This window comes from Erithacus rubecula (assembly GCF_903797595.1).
Source record: "Erithacus rubecula genome assembly, chromosome: 5".
Classification (NCBI taxonomy): domain Eukaryota; kingdom Metazoa; phylum Chordata; class Aves; order Passeriformes; family Muscicapidae; genus Erithacus; species Erithacus rubecula.
Genome location: NC_136687.1, coordinates 57,536,167 through 57,560,113, shown reverse-complemented (window position 1 = coordinate 57,560,113; position 23,947 = coordinate 57,536,167). Strand labels below are relative to the sequence as shown.

General features: G+C 38.8%; 1 protein-coding gene across 4 annotated transcripts in view; it reads left to right on the top strand.

Annotated features, from left to right (window-relative positions):
* The window catches only part of WDFY3 (WD repeat and FYVE domain containing 3), a 145,969-nt gene that overhangs the window by 106,987 nt on the left and 15,035 nt on the right, over nt 1–23,947 (top strand). Inside the window, exons 28-50 of one of the 4 annotated variants that reach the window (XM_079306950.1) lie at nt 1,228–1,322; nt 2,466–2,586; nt 3,331–3,548; nt 6,124–6,314; nt 7,598–7,732; nt 8,808–8,987; nt 10,480–10,524; nt 10,986–11,219; nt 12,573–12,672; nt 13,063–13,223; nt 13,773–14,002; nt 14,865–14,974; nt 15,823–16,005; nt 16,899–17,056; nt 17,898–17,975; nt 18,552–18,779; nt 19,572–19,625; nt 21,445–21,613; nt 21,778–21,941; nt 22,637–22,785; nt 23,034–23,154; nt 23,506–23,591; nt 23,860–23,940. In XM_079306950.1, the coding sequence (XP_079163076.1) occupies nt 1,228–1,322; nt 2,466–2,586; nt 3,331–3,548; nt 6,124–6,314; nt 7,598–7,732; nt 8,808–8,987; nt 10,480–10,524; nt 10,986–11,219; nt 12,573–12,672; nt 13,063–13,223; nt 13,773–14,002; nt 14,865–14,974; nt 15,823–16,005; nt 16,899–17,056; nt 17,898–17,975; nt 18,552–18,779; nt 19,572–19,625; nt 21,445–21,613; nt 21,778–21,941; nt 22,637–22,785; nt 23,034–23,154; nt 23,506–23,591; nt 23,860–23,940 (3,291 nt within the window). Of the gene's footprint in view, nt 1–1,227; nt 1,323–2,465; nt 2,587–3,330; nt 3,549–6,123; nt 6,360–7,597; nt 7,733–8,807; nt 8,988–10,479; nt 10,525–10,985; nt 11,220–12,572; nt 12,673–13,062; nt 13,224–13,772; nt 14,003–14,864; nt 14,975–15,822; nt 16,006–16,898; nt 17,057–17,897; nt 17,976–18,551; nt 18,780–19,571; nt 19,626–21,444; nt 21,614–21,777; nt 21,942–22,636; nt 22,786–23,033; nt 23,155–23,505; nt 23,592–23,859; nt 23,941–23,947 lie in introns of all 4 variants that reach the window. The other 3 variants (XM_079306948.1, XM_079306951.1, XM_079306949.1) reach the window with 3 other exon arrangements.

The following is a 23,947-nucleotide window of genomic DNA, read 5'->3' as shown; positions in this document are numbered from 1 at the left end:
TTGATTTGCTTATGATTTTCAGTTTGTATCTGACCAAGCATGGTTCAATGATCAAACTGGTTTAATGTTCTACAGGTGAAAAGTGAAGGTGCTGAGCACTCCTCCTGAATACCATTGAATGTTATTTGAGATGGGCTAAAAAGATACTTCTGGTTAAAATGCAGTTTTGATTACTATCTTGAATGCAAGGTTTAGTTCCAGATTTTTTTTTTTCTTAATCATCACTGTATAAAAAGGTATTTAAGGCTGTCAGATATAGTACAACTAATTCTGACTGATGAAAATTACACTAGTTACTGCAATTCATATGTGCAGGAGTATTTGAAACACTTTAAAAATAGTGTAACTCCTTGATAACTTGAATTTTTTCATCTCTCATTTCATTGTAATGGAAATGGATAAAATATTGTGGGGTTTGGGAGCTCTTTGCATATGCATGGTCATGTTTCCAGCTTCTTGCTTTTAAGTACAGTTAAAGGTATCAGAAGCTTCAACCTGAGCATTTTACTTGTCTTTGTTTTAATTATACAGGACAAAAATTATTCAAGAATAGAACTATTGATTTTATGCTTAAATGGTTACAGAATAGGTTGTAGACTTGTGTTCCTTGTTCTCCTTCCTGGAAATAAAAAAATGAAAGAGGAAAAAAAAAAAAAAATTAGAAATTAATTTGGGAGAAGTTGCACTAGCTAAGGGATCATTTCAGGTTAGCTGCAGAGGAAAGAGGAATATATTGCATCTCCTTTCTTGGAGTGTTACATCAACATCTTGTCATGTAAAACTGTGACCCTGTGTTACATAACCTCAAGCTATAGGCATAAATGTTTTTCCAGAGTTGAAAAAACAGTGAGTAACCACTGTTTTGATGTAATAAGTGCTCAGCTGTAAGGGGTTTAGAATAATGTTTGGTTCTCCTTTTACTTGGGGTGTTCCTTTTACTAGGACTCAGCATTATCTCCCAGTTCCCTTTCCTAAATCCTGGCATTTTCAGGGTCCCTTACCTGCAGATTTGTCTGCAAATATTCCTTTAATTACTACAAGTTAATTTGTGTTTTGGTTATAACTTTAAGTGAAGACCATTTTCACCGATCTTCAGATGTGAGAAAGATGACATTTTTAGATATCTCCCTGTCACTGGTGTCATAGTTTTATATGTGAGGTGAATTATTGATAGATGAGAGTGCATCTGTCATATCAGTGAGTGATGTTTTTTCTGTACACATTAAGGTTTGGACAGTTCATCTCTTCCACTTTACCTACATTTGCAGTCTGTGAGAAGTTTGTAGTCATGGAAATAAACAATGAAGAAAAGCTTGACAGTGGTAAGTGTTGACAGTACTTAGTAGAATAAAATACCTTGTGGTCTCTTCTGTGCTTGAATACAAAAAAAAAAAAAAAGTAGAAATAGTGTCATTAACAGTGTTGCCATTTTTTTGTAACCTGCCTACTACTTAGTGGGGCTTTGGTTTTCAGTATTGAGTGCAAAGCAGAGCAAAACAATTTTTTTTTGTTTCCTTCATTTAGCACTGTATGATTTTCTTCTTTTTCCTCCCCTTGCTCCTTACAATCAGCTGTGCATCTCTGTTTCTCTGTGGGAAAAGGGAAAAAAAAAGACAAAAATCTGGTTACTAGGTGTATCATCCCTCCAGATGTGAAGGAAGTGAAAGAATTAACTAAGACAGCCTAGTAACTTTTTTTTTAAAGACAAAAAAAGAAATGCTACCACCCCTCTTAGCCTGGGGAAAAAAATCCTAACCCAAACAAAAAACTGATGGCCTGTATTGAGAACACCAATCTGGTTCTCTCTCAAATACACTCTTTTTCACTAAAAAGCTCAAATTTAATCATCTTTGAGACCACAAAACCAAAACCTATTCAGAAGGAACAAGTGAGGCACAAGAAGATAATGATGAATCCCACTGGACCATGGTTTGGGTTGGAAGGGAACCTTAAACATCTTCAAGTCCCTACCCCCTGCCAAGGGCAGGACCACCTTCCACTGGACTGACTCTGGCTGCTCAGAGCTGTTTTTTGCCTACATAGGAGACTAAAGAACCTTGGGGAGAAATTCAGGATGTGGCAGAAATGAAGAGAGAAGCTTTTGAGGCAAAGAGCATGAGATTTTTAGGCTACTGGTGTTCACCACTGCTGTTGGATTTCTGCCATAGAAGATCCTTTGTGTCTGTATCTTGTGCACAACAAAATCTTGGTCCAGAAATTATCCATTTATCTGTCTTCATTTTTGCATATGCTGCCTCAAGCTGTGACAGTGATAAGGAGGAACCAGACATTTCTCAGCACCATGAAATGGGCTGCTTCAGCACTTCAGCACAGCTTCTTGCAGCCTGAGTGGGGGTCAGGTTGTATTTGCTTATGTAAGGAATTTTTGAATAGCCTTTAAAATGCCCAAGTTAAATCCTAATTTTGCCTCTTTTTTGTTTTTTTTTTTTTTTTCCCATATTTAGGAACAGAGGATGATTTTGGAGGACTTGTTTCAGCTAATCTTATTCTACTACGGAACAGACTTTTAGATATCCTCCTGAAACTTCTCTATACATCTAAAGAAAAGACAACTGTTAATTTGCAGTAAGTACAAAAAATCCCTTGAGAAAAAGAAAGGATGTAATTTTTTATATCAAGGGGAAGAATTATATAGCCTCCATTCAATTCACTAGTTGAATTGCATCATTTTATGGGTACTGTTGAATGATTTATGCAGATGTCAATGAATTACTCTCAGGTATGCTAGTAGAAATGGGATACATTATTCATTTTGTTGTTTTAACTTTATGCATGGCTGTAGAAAAAATAAGATCTGTCAAAGAGAACTTTTTAGAGAAGTGGGATAGTCAGCTTCAGTAGGGGTTATCACTAAGGTTACTGACCCTAGAATGCCCCTTAAAATTGCAAAAAAAAAAAAAAAGCTTCTGAATACTCCCAAGCAACTCTTCTCCTAATAAAACAAAGAAAGAAACAACCTTCATTCTTTTTTTCATACCAGTTCATTAAGAAGATTTGTGAAAACTACTTCTTCAACAAAAAGATTTCAGTTCAGAATTCCTTATTTGTTATCAAAAGCAGCAATTGGAGAAATCTCATGCAATGCAATTAATCTGAGGAGCTGTATTTACTCCTTCCTTTCTTCTAAACAAATGCAGACTGCCTGTTTCACTTAAAAAGAGTGATAAGTGACATTACCTGTTTGTAGCAAACTTAAGTAAGAATTTGCTCTTGAAGTTTGCCTTGCAGTGGAGGACATTGATTTTTCCTGTTTAGTAGGCAACTAAATGCTGTAAAATGTGACTTTTTTTTTTCTCTCACTTTACTTAGGGCTTGTGAAGAACTGGTCAAGACCCTGGGTTTTGATTGGATTATGATGTTCATGGAAGAGCATCTGCATTCCACTACAGTCACAGCAGCCATGAGAATTCTCGTGGTCCTGTTGAGCAATCAGTCCATCCTTATCAAGTTTAAGGAGGGTCTCAGTGGAGGAGGCTGGCTGGATCAGACAGATTCAGTCCTGACCAATAAGATTGGTACTGTGCTAGGTAGGCATCTCAGCCCCCTGGGGCTCAGGGATGTGCTGGGGTGTTGAGCTGTGGGTTATTGTGGGGATGCTGTCTGAGCACATCTCTTACTTGTCTGTGTTGCCATCAGATGCTTCTGCACTTCATTTTTCTTACGAGCAAGAGTTGAGATTTACTAGGCAAAAGGGAGTGGTTTAAAAAGCTGCCCTTAGCTGACATGACTCAGGTGTCATTGTAGCTGGTTTTGGCTCATCTGCACAAAGCAGAATAGCTAATTGTTCTGTTCCCTTACCATCATGGTAAAGTTAAGTGTGTCCTGTGAGCAGGCACAGCTGAGCTACATGCAAAGGAAGCATTGAGCAGCACCTTATCCACACAAGTAATAAAGATTTAGTAAAATTTCCTTATTTGTTTGCTTCTAATAGAGCATTGTCAGTGCAATATCTGAGCTGCTTTGACTAGGGAGTGCTGTGTCCATCAGATTTACCAATCAGGATTCTTCTGTTTTGGTGATTTGTGTGTTCATGGTATCATCTCAGCATTCCTTGTCCTTTCCCTCTCCTGCATTCTTGTGTACACAGGCACACTTTCTATTAAAGGCTTTTTTTTTTTTTTAGGTTCTTAAATCCTCAGTTATCTGATTATCAGACCTCTCAGTTACCCTTTGTGACCCAGAATTGTGTATAAGGCTTTAGTGCCACAGGACCCATTTTGAGCATCTCTGAGCTGTCTGAAATGTATCTCCAAATGTTTGAAATTACATTTGTCATCTCCTTATAGAGAGGTGTAGTGGCAATTTCCCACCAACCTGCTGGATTTTTCCAGTCAAAATGAAATAGTGCTTTTCAGGTGAATGTCTATTCAGGCCCTGGTGCAAACCCAATGACATGAGAGTCTTTCTTAAGCCTCAGTAGCCTTTAGATCAGAGCAGTGGTATCAATAGTACTTTTAACTTCATTGTTGTTCCTCAAATAACTGTTCAAGGAACCATTGTCTATGTTGCAGCAGTACATGATCTGTTACTGCATTAAAGTTTTTCTGAATTGGTTTACTATAGAGAAGTAATTGAAGTGTTGTTGAAATGATCTTCCTTCAGGAAGAGGGCTCTTCCTGAAATGAAAGTACAAAATATAAAAAATACTTATTTCTGCTTTGTGTCTTTGATGGATTTCAAATATAGTATCTTGTTTTTTTTTTTCTTAAAGAAAACTCTCTATTTTTTTACTGTTTTCCACAATATATCCCTCAGGATATTCAGCTACAAGCATAGGATGGTTCTTTGCATTGCCAATGAATTAGGAGGATTAAGGAAAACAGTTTTTCAGAAGCTGTAAAACACGTGCAAATATTTATTGTTAAAATAAAAAGCATCTGTTGTTTGGCTCATTCTAATTAAGGTTCTGTATTTTATTACAAAAACAGTTTTGCACATGCATTTCCCTTGCATGGTTGTGCTTTAAAAACTTGAAAACCATTGGCATTTTAGGGAATAGACTATTCTTTATTTAGTATATATTTTAAATGTCCAATAGCATAAATATTTTTCTTCAGTCACAAAATCTAAGTAAGATTTTGATTTACAATTACATTTGAAAGCATTTTCCAAGTTTCCCCATTTTTCCAATTATAGTATCACTTTAATTGAATCCAAGTTAGACTGTGATAAAAAAGATATTTTTAAACTTGAGTCTTAAAACCTGATAGTGACAGATAATCTAATTTTTGTATGCTGTGATTTTTAATAAATCATAACATACTGGCTCCAAGATTTCTCATGAAACCAAGTACGATGCATTTTTGTTGAAGGTTACTGATGGAATTTCCACAGTTGTGTAGCACAGATTTCATTAGTCTGATTCCTGATAGATGTTTTCTGTTTAAAAAGTCAATTTCTGGTGGAAAGTATTTAAGCCTCAGAAAAACCACCTGACCTTTAGCAATGTCAGAACAATGGCTCACTGTGCTCATGTGGAGTCTGAACTGTCTTCCTGCCTCTTCCCTTGCTTGAAAATAAGTGCTTCTGCCATCCAGTTGTATTCTTTTTTTGTTTTCTTTAGTAGGAAGTTGAAATCCGTATGTAGAACCATGGTCACAAAAGGTGGTGCTGGCAGCACTTAAATAAAATAGACTATTTAATGCTTACTGCCAGCTGATTAATCATTAACAAAATATCTGAGATAAAGATGCCCCTGAGACTTCTCTGGACACAAATTAGCTGCCCACAGACTTAAATGGACCATGAGTTGCTGCTTCATTATATAAATCTGTAACTGAGATTATGGTGACATTTTGCTTTCAGCCAGCAAAATAGCTTCTTTTCAGAGACCTGGGTGTTTTAAAAGTCAGAAACTGTGGCTACAGCCAGAAAATGGATCTGTATGTTACTGGAAAGCAGTATTTTCCTTTATTCTTTAATTGTTTAAAAAACTGAGACATGAAGCAGAATGGTGTCTCGTGTGTGCACACGACTGGTTTTTTACAGCATTAGTTTCTGAGAAGGTACAATTTTAATCTCCAGGTTAAAGGTTGGCAGAAAGGTTATCACAGGTGATTCCCTCCTTATGTTGATGGCTTTGTCTCTTGTTGTCTGTCCTAGGGTTCAATGTTGGCCGGAGTGCAGGAGGCAGATCCACGGTGCGGGAGATTAACCGGGATGCTTGTCACTTCCCAGGCTTCCCTGTCCTGCAGTCCCTTCTCCCAAAGCACACCAATGTCCCTGCACTCTATTTCCTCCTCATGGCCCTTTTCCTGCAGCAGCCAGTCACTGAACTGCCTGAAAACCTGCAGGTCAGTGCACCTGTCATCAGCAGCCAGTGTAAACAGGGTGCCAAGGTAGGGATTATCCAGTAAGATGTGAATGCAATTCTGTCTGTCACGAAAGAAAATAATGGATTAACCAGGCCATCTCCTTCTTCTCTGCAGCTGACTCACAGTCCTGATGTGGTGTTTAGTGCAAAGCTCTTTGGGGTGGGAGTATGTAGAAGCCAGCATGTTATGGCTGTGTCATTGGTGTCACACTGATCCACTTTGGGGTCAAATGAGAAGCAGATCCCTACTTCAAGCTGGCATGTTGTGAGCATTGAAGGGAATATAATATTTTGCTTGCATTATTTGGTTGTGAGGTGGGTTTTTTGTGATTTTTTTATTTCAAGGAGTGGGCAGTTGCTGTATTAAAGAGAGTTCACGGGTTACAGACAAAACAAGGTTGCTTTTATTTCAGAAGGTCTCCCTGGTTTTATAGGGAGACAACTCAGTTGTTGCTGAAAAATATTGGTTATTCTTATTCTGAACAGGTAATTTGTGGCTTTTTTGAAGTAAGTGAGTAGATATTATATGACCTGCAACAGTCCTGGGAAGCACCAGGGTTGTGCTTTATGAAGAAAAGCCACACACACTCCAGATAGACAAGGTGTCTAGTTAGAATGGGTGCAGTGCTGACATTTATTTGTCAGTGAGAACTGAAAAGTAAAACTTTCAAACCAGAAAGTGTCTGCCTCCTTTCTCAAGAGGAATACTTGACAGCACATTCAGCACTCTGCTACCATGAGGTGGAGGCATGAAACTCATTCCTCTGCCTACAGCACTGAAGTATGACACTGTTAAACTGAATCAAAATTCAACTACTTAGTAGCACTCTTAGTGCTAGAGGTGGATATTTGTTTTATTTTTAATTGATTTAATTATTTAGACTTGCTGGAAAATACAAGTTGATTTGTTTGTGTTGTTCATATGTTTTTTTCCTGTGGGGTACCATGTGGATTTTACTGCTAGATGTGAGTCAACTAAGTTGATTGTGTAGCACATGTGCTGCCAATTCTTTTGCTTCAAAACACTTGGATACTTTATGAGAAATGAAAAGATGAGAGTTGCAGTTGCATTAGGTCATGGTTGAAAGAATTTTTCTTCAGTGACATGCAAACTTATGAAGTTTGGTGATAAATTTTGGAGGATGTTAAACAACTAATTTTTTATCTACTGCCAAATGAATATATTGTATTGATAATGAAAAGCAGTATACAAATACACAGGAGAAAGGAATTATTTCATGTCTTCTCTTTCACCTCTTGCAGTTTGATTTAGATTCCATTTGGACATTCATATTTGGAGTTCCTGCCTCCTGTGGCACTGTTACCTCCTCAATACACAGTGTTTGCACAGAAGCTGCCTTCTTGTTACTGGGAATGCTGAGGAGCATGCTGAATTCTGTAAGCATTATAAAATTTTGCTTGTATTTCAGTATAGTGTTGTTCAAGTTTTCCCCATGGTGAGCAGCCAAATTAAAAAGGTCAAGGTTCTGTTAGTATCATGACAAAATTAATTGTGAATTAGGCTTGTAACACTTGGGTGAAAGTTGTAATTTTATTGGGTTTTTCTATGTTGATTTTTTCCACTATCTGTAGAAATATTAGTAGCCACAGAGCTAACACTGCTTTTTCACAAAAAGACTGTGGGCTATTTAGCTGCAGTTAAAACAAAACAAGAAAGCAGAAGGATACAATGTCCTTGGCAGGGAAATTAATTTTTTTTTTCCTATTAACATCATGGGAGAATGTTTGAGACTCTGTATCCCATCTGCTCAGAGCTATGTGAGTTGCAGATTTTGTTCATGAACCTTCCCCATGCAGAGAAGTCCCTGACTATTAATAGCTCCATGCCAAAGGAAATGAATTTACTGCCAGAGAAGTGTGTCATCTTCTCATCTCTGAGTCTGATGTCTAGAGTATGAAAAGTTGGTTTCTCAGTGGGAAAATTTTGTATTTCCTTGAGCCAGAATGTATTATCTGCTGAAAATTTCCTCCTGAAGTGCTTGAAAAGCAGCACCTGTTTGGTTGTCAGCTGTTGGGTCATCATGTGTATGTGATATGCTCTATTGCTTGCCTGTTTGTCCCAAGGTAATGTGTCCAGAGCATCTTCTGGACAGGTGTACCTGCTGCAGTGCACCTTCCTGCTGTCACATCTTCAGTCTCTGCTGGTGTTTGGTCCTCACCTCTTTAGCTACACCTGAGACGTGCTTAGAGACAAGTCCTGTGCCTTGTGTGCTGTCACCAGGCATGTCCAACTGTGCCATCACATCATGGGTTGGCTTCAGTCTGGTCATACTTGCCAGTATTTCTGAGTTTAGGTGACAGGGCACACGTTTTAGCTACGGTCAATGATGTGCTGTAAAGTGCAGTTGGCCTCCTGTTTGAGATGTGCTTGACAGCATGTTCTTCCTTTCTGAAGTCAGTATTCTTTGATTGGTGCTGCCTGTGCTAATCTGGTGTTTGTTTCTCAACCCAGCCCTGGCAGTCAGAGGAAGAAGGCTCTTGGCTTCGGGAATATCCAGTCACCCTGATGCAGTTCTTTCGGTATTTGTATCACAATGTACCCGACCTCATTTCCTTGTGGATGAGTCCAGAGTTCCTGTGTGCACTGGCAGCAACAGTGTTTCCTTTCAACATCCGACCTTACTCTGAGATGGTAGGAAGTCCAACTGCTTGCCTGTTCTGTTTTTCACATGAGTGTTGCTTTTGAGGATTTATCAATTAGCAGTCATACCAAGATAAAGCTCTACTCCCCTTGTAGAAGAGGTCATCATCAAGGCTGAGCTGGATGTTTTGGGTTGTGAGAGAAGAGTGTTTTAAACTGAGGGAAGTTAAACTGCAGGGCAGTTGTTGTGCAGGGATATCAGAAGCAGCATTTTGGGGGCAACAGTTTGCTTGTTTTTTAGTGGGCCATTATTTTCAATCATATGAAAAATGTTAGCTCACATTTGCAAAAGCAAAAGAGTCTGAGTCAGTCCTCTGCTCTGGAGGATGTGATGAAACCTAAAACCTCTTTTTCCTCACACTTCCCATTTCTGATTTTGTGGCTTAACCACAAAATAGTGTTGTTGTATTTCCTGAAGCTACTGAGTTCAAGCCAGGAGAGGATGTGAATTCAACTTTGCTTGCATTGCTGCCTGAAGTTTTCTTTGAGTTTACTGTCATTTGCAAATGATACTATTTCTAGAATATGAGTGGAAAGGAAAAAAAAACAGATATTGTCAGCCAACATGTAAAAGTAATTTTATTAAGAATGTGGAAGGATAATTAGTCTAGAGGTTGCCAAATGCTAGAACTATGGAGAGTATGATAAAAAAACTTCAGGAAATAATAAGTGGTGGTGTGCTATTGTTTTGTTGTCAATAAAAGTGGGAGACCAATTTTTAACTACTGCCTGCTGGTGAGTGTCTCAAATACATGGGGGGTTTTTTGCTTTTTTGTTAAACTTGCATTTAAAGTAGATTCTTGGAGCTTGCTCTCTAAAAAAAGAGTGCCACTTAAAAATTGATAATGCTGATTTGGCATTCACCTGTAGAGTTTTAGAGGAGCCATGTGTCTCTGAGCAGACTTTAACTACTAGATCCTTTGAAGTTCTGTGTAGCTGTCTGGAAACTTGAGGTTTTTGCTGTTTGAGGGTGATCTTCACTCCAAATTGGTTTACTCCTCCAGTTTTTCTGTCTGCCCAAATGTGTAGCACTAATCAGTGCCTGGTGAAATAGCTGAATCACAGGCAGATTTCTGCAACAAAACATTATAATCTAAATTCAGCCTTGAGAGAAGATTCTTAACTTTTTGAAATGTCTTTCAGCTTCTCTGAGATTGCTGTTAAGAATAGAAAGAATATGTATTTGGGCTTCTCTTAATTTCTTGAAAACACTCTCCTGCTAAAGCAGACCAAATGTTCAAAACATTTGGTTGCTTGACATGTAACTGGTGATGCAAGAAGCCTGTTGAGGGAAATCATATTGTCTCCCTTTTCTTTTCAGGAAGGGAGTTGCATAAAAAGAGTCAGTCTTCTGGATTTGACAGTTTTCATTACTGTTTGTGCTTTTGTTACAGTCCTCTTTAAGAGCTAGCCTTTCAAAGGTTTCTGTTCATCAGAAATGGGAAAGCTGTGGAGACCCTTTTTTTTTTTCTTCTTCTTTTAGAGATTTTTGGGAAACCGGCTTACCCATAACTGCACTCTGATGAAGGTATTGTATTAAAAGAAAAAAAAAAAAGGCTCAGTTCCTTTTTTGTTTTATGTTATGTAAGCTTGCTGGCCTTTTTTAGTTGGCTTCTGTCTTGATTTTATTTTAACTGCTTTAGTTAATAATTTTTCAAAACTTTTCTTTTTTTCAGTGTTTTTTTTTAATTTTTTTTTTCCCATGAGAACATTTATTTTTGCCAAATATCTAGAAATTGCCCAATTAATTCTGTTGGTCAGGGAGCATGAAATGTAACTCATACCAGATCATCATTTGCCTCTGGAATCCAAAACTGGATGTTTCCATATTGGGGAACTGATCTGAACATCATCATTTTCTAAAAAAGGCTTCATAAGAAGCAGAATGTGAAGTGAAATACCCTTAGAAAGACAAGCCAAGAATAAAGAAGTGAAGAAACTGCCATTAATTAGCAGATCTCTTCAGTTTTAACGTGCTGGTTTTTACAGGTCACTGATCTGGATGATGAAGTTGGGTCCCCAGCTGAAGAGTTCAAAGCCTTTGCAGCTGATTCTGGCATGAACAGGAGCCAATCAGAATATTGCAATGTGGGCACCAAGACCTACCTGACCAACCACCCTGCCAAGAAATTTGTGTTTGATTTCATGCGTGTGATGATCATTGATAACCTGTGTCTCACACCAGCCAGCAAACAGACTCCACTGGTAGACCTGCTGCTAGAGGTAGTTTCTTTGGCATTTGTGTTTTGGTTTGGTTTTGGTATTTGAGATTAGTTGTGACACCTTATTGCCTTAAAATGTTTTTTTCTGTTACCTTACAAAGTTGGGCTGTTGATGACCTGAGATTCAGAGGAATTGTCATGAAATAAGAGTAGGGAAAAAAAAAGAAACACTAGTGTTTAATAAAGAACAGTTTCTTCAGCTTTCTTTAATGGCTTGGAAAACCAGCATGAGAAGTTGTAGCTTTCCTCAAGTTTTATTTTTGTGGAGTATGATTCAGTGTTTAAACACCTTTCCACCCATGACATCTGTATTGACTTTGTTGAAAATATAAAACCCCTGCAGAAATATTAGGGTTTCTATTCTGTTTGTACTAGATAAAAAGTTGTGCCACAGATGGTGCCAATTAGATAAAAAGACATGGGGCCATATACTATAAAATATAAAACCTCACAAAATAACCATTACCTTGCTGTGAAATCAACTCCTGAAGTTCGTGACACTTGAAGAAAGCATTGTCCTGCTCATGGTGAGGCAGGGAGGTGTGGAGTTCAGTTACTATTCAACTGCCTACACCTTCAGACAGTACATTTTGAAATGTTCACTTCATATCACTTCTCATTCTCCTTGACCTACCTGTTAGTTACCTCATCTTATGTGTTGCTGAGTCTCCCTGATTTTTTTTGAAAGCTGCAGAAATTTTGGGCTTGTATATTTCCTAACAAATTCCCTGGGGCAATTGGGCACCTCTTTGCTCTCACAAAGTAAAAACAAATGAAATGTCAGATGATGTCAGTTATCCACAGATAGTGGGAGGCATCTCTGAGACCATGTTCAAGTGGCTGCAGTTCTTTACAGGTCTTTTAACTTGTTATCACTTGTCAGTGTTACTGGCCCCTGAGCATAAATAGGGTTGGGTAGGTTCACACTGCTAAACTTTGTTTTATTTCTCTCTCTACAATTTAAACGTTTGATCTGTCCCATTGTTTACTGAAGGAGGTGACTTGTGTCAACTGAGGAGATCACAGGTTGACCATATGTTTGTAGTGGAGAGTTTCATGCACCTCTTCAGAATGTGTTCTTTTCCAGTTCCTCTTGTGGCAGAAGATAAATTTCCTTGATTTAAACAGCAATAATGCCTACTCTGCAAGACCATATACAGCCTATGTAGACTCAATGTGCATGCTTAAATTTTTTGATAAAGCCAAAACTTTTTACTTGAGACAGAATGTTGAGAGAAAAATAGTAGTTCATGGGAGCTGAGAGAAAAGGAAACCACCTAGAACACCCTCCCTCTCCCTCTTTTTTTGCTCAGAGAGATTAATTATCTTAATATTATTTTAATATCTTTTTTAGGCTTCTCCTGAAAGATCAACACGAACACAACAGAAGGAGTTTCAGACATATGTTTTGGATGGAGTGATGGACCACCTACTTGCAGCTGATGTTTTATTGGGTAATACAGCACAGTTTAATAATCAATCTATTGATTTGGGCACTAGGTTTTGATTCTGTGACGACTTCTTTTTTGGAGTTCTGTTTTGTTGCAACTTGATTGCCTTAATTTTTTCCCCTTTCCTTTCCTTTGGTGTGCAAATGGTGTTGATGTGCTTGCATGTTCCCTCTCTACCTTGATTGTGCCAAAGCTGTAGAAGAGGTTATTCACATAAACTACATGGCTTAGAGGGTCCAGTAACATTTCATGGTGACTTGCTGGACTTCCCAGAAGTGCTTGAATCTCTTTCTCTTTTATGGAACTCTAGAAAGCATAAACTTATATGAATGTATTTATGCAGATGGGGTTTTTTTTTATAAATGCAGAAAACTTTGGGGTTTTTTTATCTAGGTGAAGATGCATCTCTGCCTATAACAAGTGGAGGAAGCTACCAAGTGCTGGTGAACAACGTGTTTTATTTTACACAGCGTGTGGTAGATAAGCTTTGGCAGGGCATGTTCAACAAAGAATCCAAGCTTCTTGTGGACTTCATAATCCAGCTCATTGCACAGGTAACAGGGCTGTTGTATTACCCTGCCTGAAAAGCCATTTTTGCAGGTTATGTTTAAATGTATGGAGTGATGTCACAGTCTAGTGATACACTTTGGGTCAGCACAGAAATGTTCTTTTCTTCCTCAGGCTCACTCTTTCTTTGCTGAGCTTTCTTAGCACATCTTTCTGTGAAGAGCAATTGAGTAAGAACTGCTCTCAGATCACATTATGTTTTAGAAATCCCCCAAAATAAACAATGAAATATGCTTTACATTAATTTTGAGAAGCTCTCTAATAAATTTCCCTTGACATTTTTGGGAAGTTTCCTCACACACTTTTATTGGAGATTGTTAGAAGATTTACTGTTAGAAATCAGCAGTATCTTTATAGATTTTTAAATCATAAGTCTTTAATCATTAATGTCATTTCAGTCCTTGAAATTCACAGAATTGACACTTACAGCAAAATGCCAGTTTTGGAAAATAAGTTTGGGTTAATTCAAGGGAAGATTGCGTGCCAGTAAAATGAGTTGCTTCTGCTTCTGATCATGTTTTTTTGTTTCCCATCAGTCAAAAAGAAGATCTCAGGGACTCTCACTGGATGCCATTTATCACTGCCTGAACAGAACCATCCTGTACCAGTTCTCAAGAGCACACAAAACTGTTCCTCAGCAAGTGGCTCTCCTTGATTCCCTAAGGGTCCTTACTGTGAACAGGAACTTAATTTTGGGACCTGGAAATCATGATCAGGAGTTCATCAGCTGCCTAGCTCACTGCTTGATTAATCTTCATGTGGGAAGGTAAATATTTCAGGCAGAAGTGCATTCTAGAACCAGGGCTGAGAAGTTCTAAAATAGCTTTTTTTTTTTTTACTCACCTTGCAAATAAGTCAGCAAATTTTGGAGGACTGTTTATAATTTTCCAGACAGTAAGTTGCAAGCAAGCTTAAGAGATTCATTTTCAGACAAAATTAGGTTTGAGGATCCTGGAAATAGAAAATGTTTTTATGTTCTTTTGCAGAGGTATTTTAATTACTGATGAATGTGTTTATCCAACTGTTCTATTGTTAGCCTTTTATAAATCTAAATGTTTGAATGATGGAAGGAAACACTGCTGCTAGGTAATTAATAGTCAGAGGGTCTTGTCACTGGATTTATTGTCTGTTGAATCATTTAATACAAGTTCAATATCTTGGTATTTCTTCTGTAGAGTATTGAGTAAGGCCAGTCATGCATTAAATCAGGTGTCTGTGACAAATGCTGTAGGCACCCTCTTTCCTGTGTTGCTACAAATGCCAGAGTGGCATTTTCATTTGTTCTTCCCAAGAAGATGCACAACTTGTGTTCCATGCAAAGACACTTGGCAACAGTCATCAAACCCCATTGTTCTCCATTTCTGGCCTCACCTGTTTTGTGTTTTTTTTCCAAATATGACCATCTTCCTCTAGTGAAACCAGTATTTATGGCACATCATCTCTTCATAAACCGTAGTTCAGCTTGTGACCACAGATGGTCAGAGCTCAAATGGACAGGAGTAAAGATGTTTTGCTGTAGTAGTGTGCATTAATCTTTGTGATTCTGATTCACAATCAAATGCTTTATCTTGGCTTGGGTTTTTGTGTCTTTTTATTCTGATGGTTGTTAATCCATTGTGTGTTTGTAGCAATGTTGATGGGTTTGGATTGGAAGCAGAAGCCAGGATGACAACTTGGCACATTATGATCCCCTCTGATATAGAACCAGATGGAGTCTACAGTCAGGATGTCAGTGAAGGTAATTTGAGAATGGCAAAGCCACAGATGTCTCATAATGCTCACAATTCTGTATTGTCACTAAACTCTTACCTCTGTGAGTCAGGGCAGGAGGTTGTGGTATGTGTGTGTTACCCAGTTACTCTCTGGAGGGGTGTGGGGTCTGTGTATGTATAAAAATGAATTAAAAATAGGTAAAAAACTCTTGGAAATACCAAGATAGACACATTGAGGATAAATTACTGTTTTGTTAAAATAGTAAGAGCCCTTCCTTGTTTTCTGGATGTGCTCCAGAATTAGAAATACAATTTTATATGCACAGTTTTAAATGCAATAGAACTGGCTCCTTTTAAGCTAAGAAGTATATGGTATAAACTATACAATTACTATTTTGTGGCATGCTTACAATCTTTCACTCAAAGAAAATTTATGAACTAGTTGTGGAAGAAAGTATTCAGTGATTCTTACATGTGTGTATTTGATATTTATGCAGGTACTTAGGCACACATTATATGTAAAAATGCTGAAGCATAATATATGTATAGAATTATGTATATATTTATAGACACACTCGTATAAGGTTTTTTCAGTTTCATTTTATTACTAGATGGGTGTGAGAGATAAATCACAACTAATCAGAGCCAATGTTTCAAATTCACAGAGGAAAAACTGCCAAAATTAATTGTTAGAGTTTTCTGATAGCATACATAAAGGCAAAAAAAGACAATCTGGCCAAAGGCATTTCACACATCATGCAAGGGGAGAGAAACTACAGTGTAATCACAGAAATTATTTATCTTACTACTGTAGAAATACCAATTCTATGAGCACTGTAGAGAGCTTGCTGTTTGTCATCTTGTACTTACACAGGTCGCCAGCTTCTTTTAAAAGCCATAAACAGAGTATGGACCGAGCTGATCCACAGCAAAAAACAGGTTTTGGAGGAAGTTTTCAAAGTGACACTGCCTGTCAATGATCGTGGCCAAGTGGATATAACTGTTGCCAGACCTATCATTGAGGAAGCCAGTTTAAAGTGTTGGCAGAATCATTTGGGTAAGTCCTGACTGAGGATTTGTCTGTTCTGAAGAGTGGATTTCCTCAGAATGATCTGTATGCACTGGATGTTTTAATATAGGCTTAACTTTCTTGTAGCTGTAAATGCTCTATAAACTGACACTGTGTGACACAGAATCCTTCAGAAACTGGACCATAAACAGGATATTCTACACTCCAGTGCACAGGGCCCTCTGTGAGTTAGCAAATAGCATTTTGTGGGTTACAGTGCTAGAGGCATTGGGCTCCTCCCCATGAGCCCTTGGTCTGGGGTGACCTCTGTTACCATTCCCAGGATGAGATGTGCCAGAGGGAAGTGGATCCTCTGGAGCCTGTCTGGGTGCAGCCTGCAGGCTCTGGGTCTGGTGATGAGATGGGAAATGGGTGGCTGAGCAGTCCTCCTCTAACAGCAGTGATGCTGTGACTTATCTTGGCTGGGAAATCTCTTCAGCATAGGAAGCAGTTCTGCAGGAAAAGGACCTGGGAATCTTGGTGGACAACAAGTTACAGACAAGTTAACTTTGCATCCATGTAATCAAGATCAACTGATGCTTGAGCAGTTGTTTAGACAGCAGACATTATGATCCTATAGATGTAACTCATTTGATGATTTTGCTCTTCTGAAGTAATTGAGGTTAACCTGGATGTACAGAAAACATATCTGGAAACCTGGAATACTTGTTTTTGCAGTCACTGTATTTCTGTGTGTTCTGGCTGATGTTTGCTCAGGTTTCCCATATCTCCCTAATGGCCAGTATATTTGCAGAAATAGTTGGAGGACAGCTATACCTTTTTGAAGCAACAGAAAAGGTCATTCTATCTAAAAAAACAAGTATAATGGGGTGAGGGGAAAAAAACCTTCTAAAAAGTGCTCCCAACACTTTGTTTTTCAGCTCATGAGAAAAAATGCATCAGTAGAGGAGAGGCTTTGGTTCCAACCACACAGTCAAAACTTTCACGAGTCAGCAGTGGGTTTGGCCTCTCTAAACTGACTGGTTCCAGGAGGAACCGCAAGGAGAGTGGGCTGAGTAAACACAACCTCTCTACACAGGTAATTTCCATCAAGTAATAACCTGCAGTCTAAAATCCAGGAATGTATGTTCAGGATTTGTGGTAAATATCCTAAGGTGGGGTGTCTTGCAGAGTGTGAAGTATTATCTTGCACTTGATTTTTTTTTTTTTTTTTTTTTTTTTGGTGACTATCCAAACGGGGCATCTTGCTGATGTGTGTCCTAATTTAGTAGGTCCATCTGCTTATCTGTAACATTAAGCCAAGAGTTAACACTTCATTGTGGGTAAGACTGCTCAGCTGCTTCTGGTTCATGACTGTGGTAGTCTGGGTCTTAAGTTCATTTTGCAATACTGCACTGAAATGGAAGCTGTGATATACAGTTGTTGGTTCTTTTTTTTATCCTGCCCTCAAGATGAAAAAAGAGGTTTGAAAGTTTTGTGGAAGAATGTTACTAGTTCTCTTTCTAAGCTGAAAATTAATCAGTGCCCTTGAGAAAATAATGAATTCTCAGTGGTCTCAACCCTTTTCCTGGTGAGCAGGTATGCAATGGAAGGGAAAGGGAAGAACTTAACAGAGCTGACAGGAACTATTCCTGGTTGTGTCAGGAGAGGAAGCAATAAGTGAAAACAGAGATACCATGGGACAAAGTGAGGAGGAATGTGTGTCTTGAGAATTTCCAAACTAGGCACTATGCACAAAATATTACTTAAAAGGAAGAAGGGAAAAGTAGTCTTAGTGCCAGTCTTTGGCTGTTTGGGCATGTTTATTTTAAGGAACTATTCTTTGTGAGCAAGTTTAGCAAGGTGATGTATCATAGGCTTTTCATTCAAGCAAAGACTTATTTATAAAGTGTTACTCTGTCACCTTGTTTTTGTCTTAGGAAATTTCCCAGTGGATGTTCACTCACATTGCAGTGGTTCGAGACCTGGTTGATATGCAGTATAAGGAGTACCAGGAGGTATGGATGGCTTGCAGTGTTAATTACCTGACAATGATGTTTTGGCCTGTTATACAATTGATATAACCAACAGGTTATACTAATGTCATTTCTCGTTATGAGGCTTGTGAAAAATTGGGTTTTCTTAGGTGAAAGGCTTGAATGTTTGCATACAGTTGTTATTTTTAAGGGGGTTTTAGATAAAATCAAATAAGCAAAGGAGGAAAGTCATTTTGATCTGGTTATAGATGAAAACTCTTGTAGCAATATCACATGTTAAATCTGAATTTTTTTAACGAAGCTTAAATTATTTAGAAGTGTAAAAGAAACCAAAGCGGGGTATATAAAGAGAGAGATTGGAAATGCATTGTAGAAAAACTTAGAGGAAATGTGGAGATGCATTGTGATGAAGTGGTAGTTTGAGAGTAGCACAAAGAAAATTATATCGTATCATGCAGTAATAGAAAGTGGCTGGTCTGTGCCTTTCAGACTGAAATTGTTCCACCCAAAAAAGCACCAAACTTCATTGGGTTTTTCTACTAAGGTCAGGAATTCCTCCAAAGCAGCTGTGGTTTGATTGCTGAATGCTTTTCCCAGCGGCAGCAGAACGCGCTCAAGTACGTGACGGAGGAGTGGTCGCAGATCGAGTACGAGCTGCTGCGCGAGCGGGGGCTCTGGGGGCCCCCCATCGGCTCCCACCTGGACAAGTGGATGCTGGAGATGACCGAGGGGCCCTGCAGAATGAGGAAGAAGATGGTGCGCAACGACATGTTTTACACTCAGTATCCATACATGCCCGAGGCTGAGCAGGAAACTAACTTGGTGGTAAGTACACAGGAGTTTGGCATGGGCCCTGCTGAAAAATGTGGTTTTTTTATTTGGGTAGTTTTTTCTTAAGAAATGTGTTGTTATAACCTGGTATTTTGTCTGTGTGTTCTAAGTGTTTGGTAAAATCCACTTGTTCTTCATGATATGTTTAGGGAAGGGACTGTATCACTTGGCTCAACCCTAAGCACATTTAAAGACATAAGGTGAGGTGTGCTGAGTGATCCTGCCAGCAAACAGCACAGGCATCTTTACAAACCTCCACAGGCTGGATGTACCATTACTGTGTGAGGTTCAGTCTGAGTTCTTTGCCTTAATCTAGATAGTGTGGAAAACAGTGATCTGGAAAAAAAAAATAATGGAAAGGCTACAGGCCTCGGTTTGTGTGCACTTGTGAAATGTACTTTCATCAATCCATGAAGATGAAGGTGGGTTGTGGAGCAGAAGTGTGTGTGGCCTTTGAAAGCTTAGCAGTTAATTCCTGTTAATTTTGCAACACTGTTTTCAATAAATAAAGCAATCTTTATTATTATTATGTCTTCTAAGCATGCATGTATGCATGCAGGATTTTTTCCCCTCAAATTATGCCTGAGTGTGAAAGTACTTTAAAAAAGCAGAGAAAACATAGAAGTCAGTCAATTTTAAACTATTAAATATTTTTGCCTGCTTGTGGTCTGCCACACAGTCACTGTAGTGACAGTTAATTCACATGAAGTAGAGAACATGCCATCATACATTCTTCTCAAAAGTGTTCTTTCTCTGATGCTTATGTAATTGATGCCCTGTTTCCAGTCTGACTTCTCAAGCAGACTTCCTGAGACATCTGATGATACCATTCCTCAAAAGGTAAAGAAACAAGTACACTGACCAAAAGAATGTGAAATAAATACAACTTCTTCTGCATGTTAGGCAGTCTTAACAAGGCTTCTACGTTTGGCTTTCAACTTGCTCTTTCAGTAAATAATTCCAGACCTAAGGGTTTTTCCAGTAATCACATTAGAAGATGTTACTGTGCTGTTCTCAATCTTCACCTAATAAAACTTTCTGTAGATTTTCCCTTCTTTGCTGCACACTAACAGGCTGTGTTGGGCTGTGCTACCACTGTTCTCACTGTGTGGAGTGTTGTGGCTTTGGGACCTGAAACTATTGGTCGGTGGAACACATTTAGTAATGGGCAACACATCACTGGGAAGCACTTCCTGGGAAAGTGTTTCCTTCTAAGAGAGGACCTGGGGAGTGTTTTTTCTCCTTTTTGGCCATAATGGGCTTTAAAAGGCTGACTTTTTTTAAAGCTCATATTAATTTTGTCTTAGCTGACTCTTCTCCATTTTGCTATTAATAAAAAACACCCATTTGCTTAAAAAAATATGAATCCTGACTTGAAAAGAACAGATATGCTTGGAGGTGGCTTCTCTGCAAGCATTTCATTATTATGCATTTTTCTTAATTAGAGTTGCAGTTTTGCCCATCACTAAGTACAGTGTGTAATGTGCATTCACTCATTTTGAATTACCTTCAACAATAAACTAATTCATATAAATGCAAATAATTCTGTTATACAGAGTGCCTAATACAAATTGTTACTGTTTTCCTTTCTTCACCTTAGCAGTGCTATAAAGGATTTCTCTTTGTAGGTCATACATAAATTGTTTCCACAAATGTTTTAAGCATCATTTAGGTGGCAATTTTGTGCTGCTAAGGAGTGAAGACTTGGTTAAACATGAGTGAGCAAATTAAATTACAGTATCTTGAATTTTTGATTTTTGGGTGCAGCCAATTTGATCTGAATAATAAATTTCTGTGCTGATCTTAGTATCTATATCATCTCAAGCATCAACTTGTAAAAAAGCTATAGTTTGATTTCTATTCTGAATGTTGCTTCCTTAATTGAGGAATGTAGGAATTATCCTGTGGTAGAGGTTGGGAGAGATAAAGAGGAAGGAAACACCACACACAAAAACAACCCCAAACCAAAACAACAAATGCTCAACAAAGCAAAAAGCTCCCCCCTCAAAAAAAAAAAAAAAAAAAAAAAAAAAAAGAAGGACCAAAAACACCACACATAGGTACAAACAGTGCTCAAATAATTACTTCAGGTACATGCCTATTCTCATGCCAGTCTCCTGCCTTTAAACCATCAGAAACTTTACTAAAAAAGGAAGGAAATTAATTAATGAGGAATTTTTGAGTCTTAAGCCCAATCTCTGGTGCTTTTAATTCATACCAGCTTCCACATAACTGTATCTTCTTGAGGCAATTTTTAATTCAAGTTACTGCCTAACAAAGAATTCAGCTGGCTAGTAAGCTACATATATTGGTAGAGAGTAAAAAGATGATAAAATGCCTTTCTGAGCAGTCTTAGGCACAAGAATTCCAACTTTTAATGACAGTTCATAGCATACTGGTTACACTTACCCCCCATCCTTACTCTGCAGGATTTTCTGCAGCCCCATTATTGCTTGAGTGTCTCTATAGCACCTTGCAAATAAGCCAACGGATCAGACCTCCCGAAAAGTCTCTGTTCCTGTCTGTGTTGGTGTATGAGCACGCACAAAACACTCGATGGGCATGCACTGTGCTGCACACCCTGTTCCTGAAACCCCTTCAGTGAGGGACTGAGGGAAGAGTTTGCTGACCAGGTGATTTTTTTTCCATTTTTCCCAAGAAACCTGCTCGCTACAGGAGGGCCATCAGTTATGACAGCAAGGAGTACTACATGCGCCTGGCTTCCGGCAACGCCGCCGTCTTCCAGGACACCATAGAAGAGAATACAGTGGGTGAAACAGCTCAGCAGGAGCCAGAGCACGGCGAGGACACCATTGCAAGAGTCAAAGGTGAGGTGGTCTGGTTTGTCACCTCATGTCATTGCATAAAGGCAAGTCCTGCAGGACTCTTGTTCTCTCTTAGCGTTGGGTCGGTAATTTGAAAGATTGCAGGTTTTGCGAAGTTACATTTTCATGTCTCAGGGTTTTGTTTATCTGTCTCTGTTCTTTTCCAGGCCTGGTGAAGCCTCCCCTGAAACGATCTCGCTCTGCTCCTGATGGAGGAGATGATGAGAACCAGGACCAGTCACAGGATCAGATTGTTGAGGGGAGTTCGATTGATGAAGAGGAGAAAACTGACAATACAACTTTGCTTCGACTTCTTGAAGAAGGAGAAAAGGTACTGTGTATTTCAAATTTAATGCATTGGAATTTCTTCATTATCTATCCCAAGCATGAAAAAATGTCCTATATACCTTCCTTGATCTGTATATTTCATGAGCTTCTTCCTTGAAAGGTGTACTTTGTGTGCTTGACCCTAAAAAAAGAAAAAACAAACTTCTGCAAGGGAAAAATTTACCTGTCCTGAAATGAAGGCTATGAGCTTTATCTCATGTTTGGTTTATTGTCAACTTAATGATCAGGATAGAAAATAAACATTGAAAATATAAGTGCAAAACTTGGCACATTGTTTCTAATTAATCATTGCCTTCATTAGAATGGGTAACCTTGATAATTAGTATTTTATCCCCAAGATCAGCATTGATTTACCATGCTGTGTATTTGGTATTTCAGAGTTTGTCCATCTGAAGTACACCATTAAATATCATTGTTACCATGGTAGAGTAGGCTGCAAGTTCTAAAATACGTTCAGGCAACATAGTGCAAGTAAATAAACTGATAAATGGATGGATTCGTATCACACCAATGAGGTGTTAGTAGTCACTGGCATTAGGTGTGATTAAGGGAGAGACTGACAGGATTTTTGCTGTACATCCAAGTGATAAAGCAGTGTCTGGGACTTGTTCCAAAGAGCAGTGGTGTGAGGCTGTGCTCCTAACCTGCTTTCCCCTAAGCATCTGCTTTTGCTCTCAGATCCAGCACATGTACCGCTGTGCTCGGGTGCAGGGCCTGGACACCAGCGAGGGGCTGCTGCTCTTTGGCAAAGAGCATTTCTACGTCATCGATGGGTTCACCATGACAGCCACCAGGGAGATCCGTGACATCGAGACGCTGCCCCCAAAGTGAGTGCATCCACAGTTTCCTTCATCCTTGGGAGCTGAACCACAAGTATTCCATGAGGTTTTAGAGGAGTCAGCTCCAAGATAATGTGAGATGCAAAAAGACCTCCGGTGCTGAGTAGTTTGTAGTGTGGTATATTGTGAAAATCAACTGTTTCTGTAGCTGGGCTCTCATATGAATTAATTGGATAATTCTTTTAATTTCTCTTCTTTTTAATCATTTTTCTCTTGCCTGTTATGTTCCTTTACAGGATGCATGAGCCAATCATACCTAGGGGAGCAAGGCAAGGTCCAAGTCAACTCAAAAGAACTTGCAGCATTTTTGCATATGAAGATATCAAGGAGGTGCATAAAAGGAGATACCTTTTGCAGGTAACTTGGACACCATATTTGGATAGGGGAGGCATGTTTGGAGTGTTTTGGCAATGTAATTTTTAAAAATGAAAATCAGTGCATAACTGATGAGTATTTGGAAAGTGAACCTTTCCAAATGTGAAGGGTTTAGGTTGGACATTCTTGTTGGAACTTATCCAGGTTTAGTTTATTGGGTGTGTTAGTCAATGTCAATGGTTTAAAAGTAAAACATTTGGTTGCACTAAACAATGTCTGCATCACCATGATTTGGTGCCACATGTAGCATGACTAAACTGGTCTGTGCCTGACCTTCAGAGCTGACAAGAAAATAAGTTATTGTTGACATGGGTTTATCTTCTCTGTTTTCAGCCAATTGCAATTGAAGTTTTCTCAGGAGATGGACGGAACTATCTTCTAGCTTTCCAGAAGGGGGTTAGAAACAAAGTTTATCAAAGGTATTGTAAAATAAATTAGAACATTTAACATTGAATTTGCAAATACCTGTGTGGAAGCTTTTTTGTGCCTGCTAGCACCCTAGTGCTGCAGGAAAGAGCCACTAGAAGGCACTACAGACCTTCAGTGAGAAGAGGCTCCTTTAATTTTGTTGGAGATGTGGTGCTGCTCAAAAGGAAGCCTGTAACTGTACTAAATACGTGCTGCTTCTCAGGAGATGATATCCTGAGCACAGGAACACTAATCACAATCTTTTAACTGCTGCTGCAGGTTTTTGGCTGTGGTGCCATCTCTGACTGACAGCTCGGAGTCAGTGTCTGGGCAGAGACCAAACACCAGTGTAGAGCAAGGGTAGGTG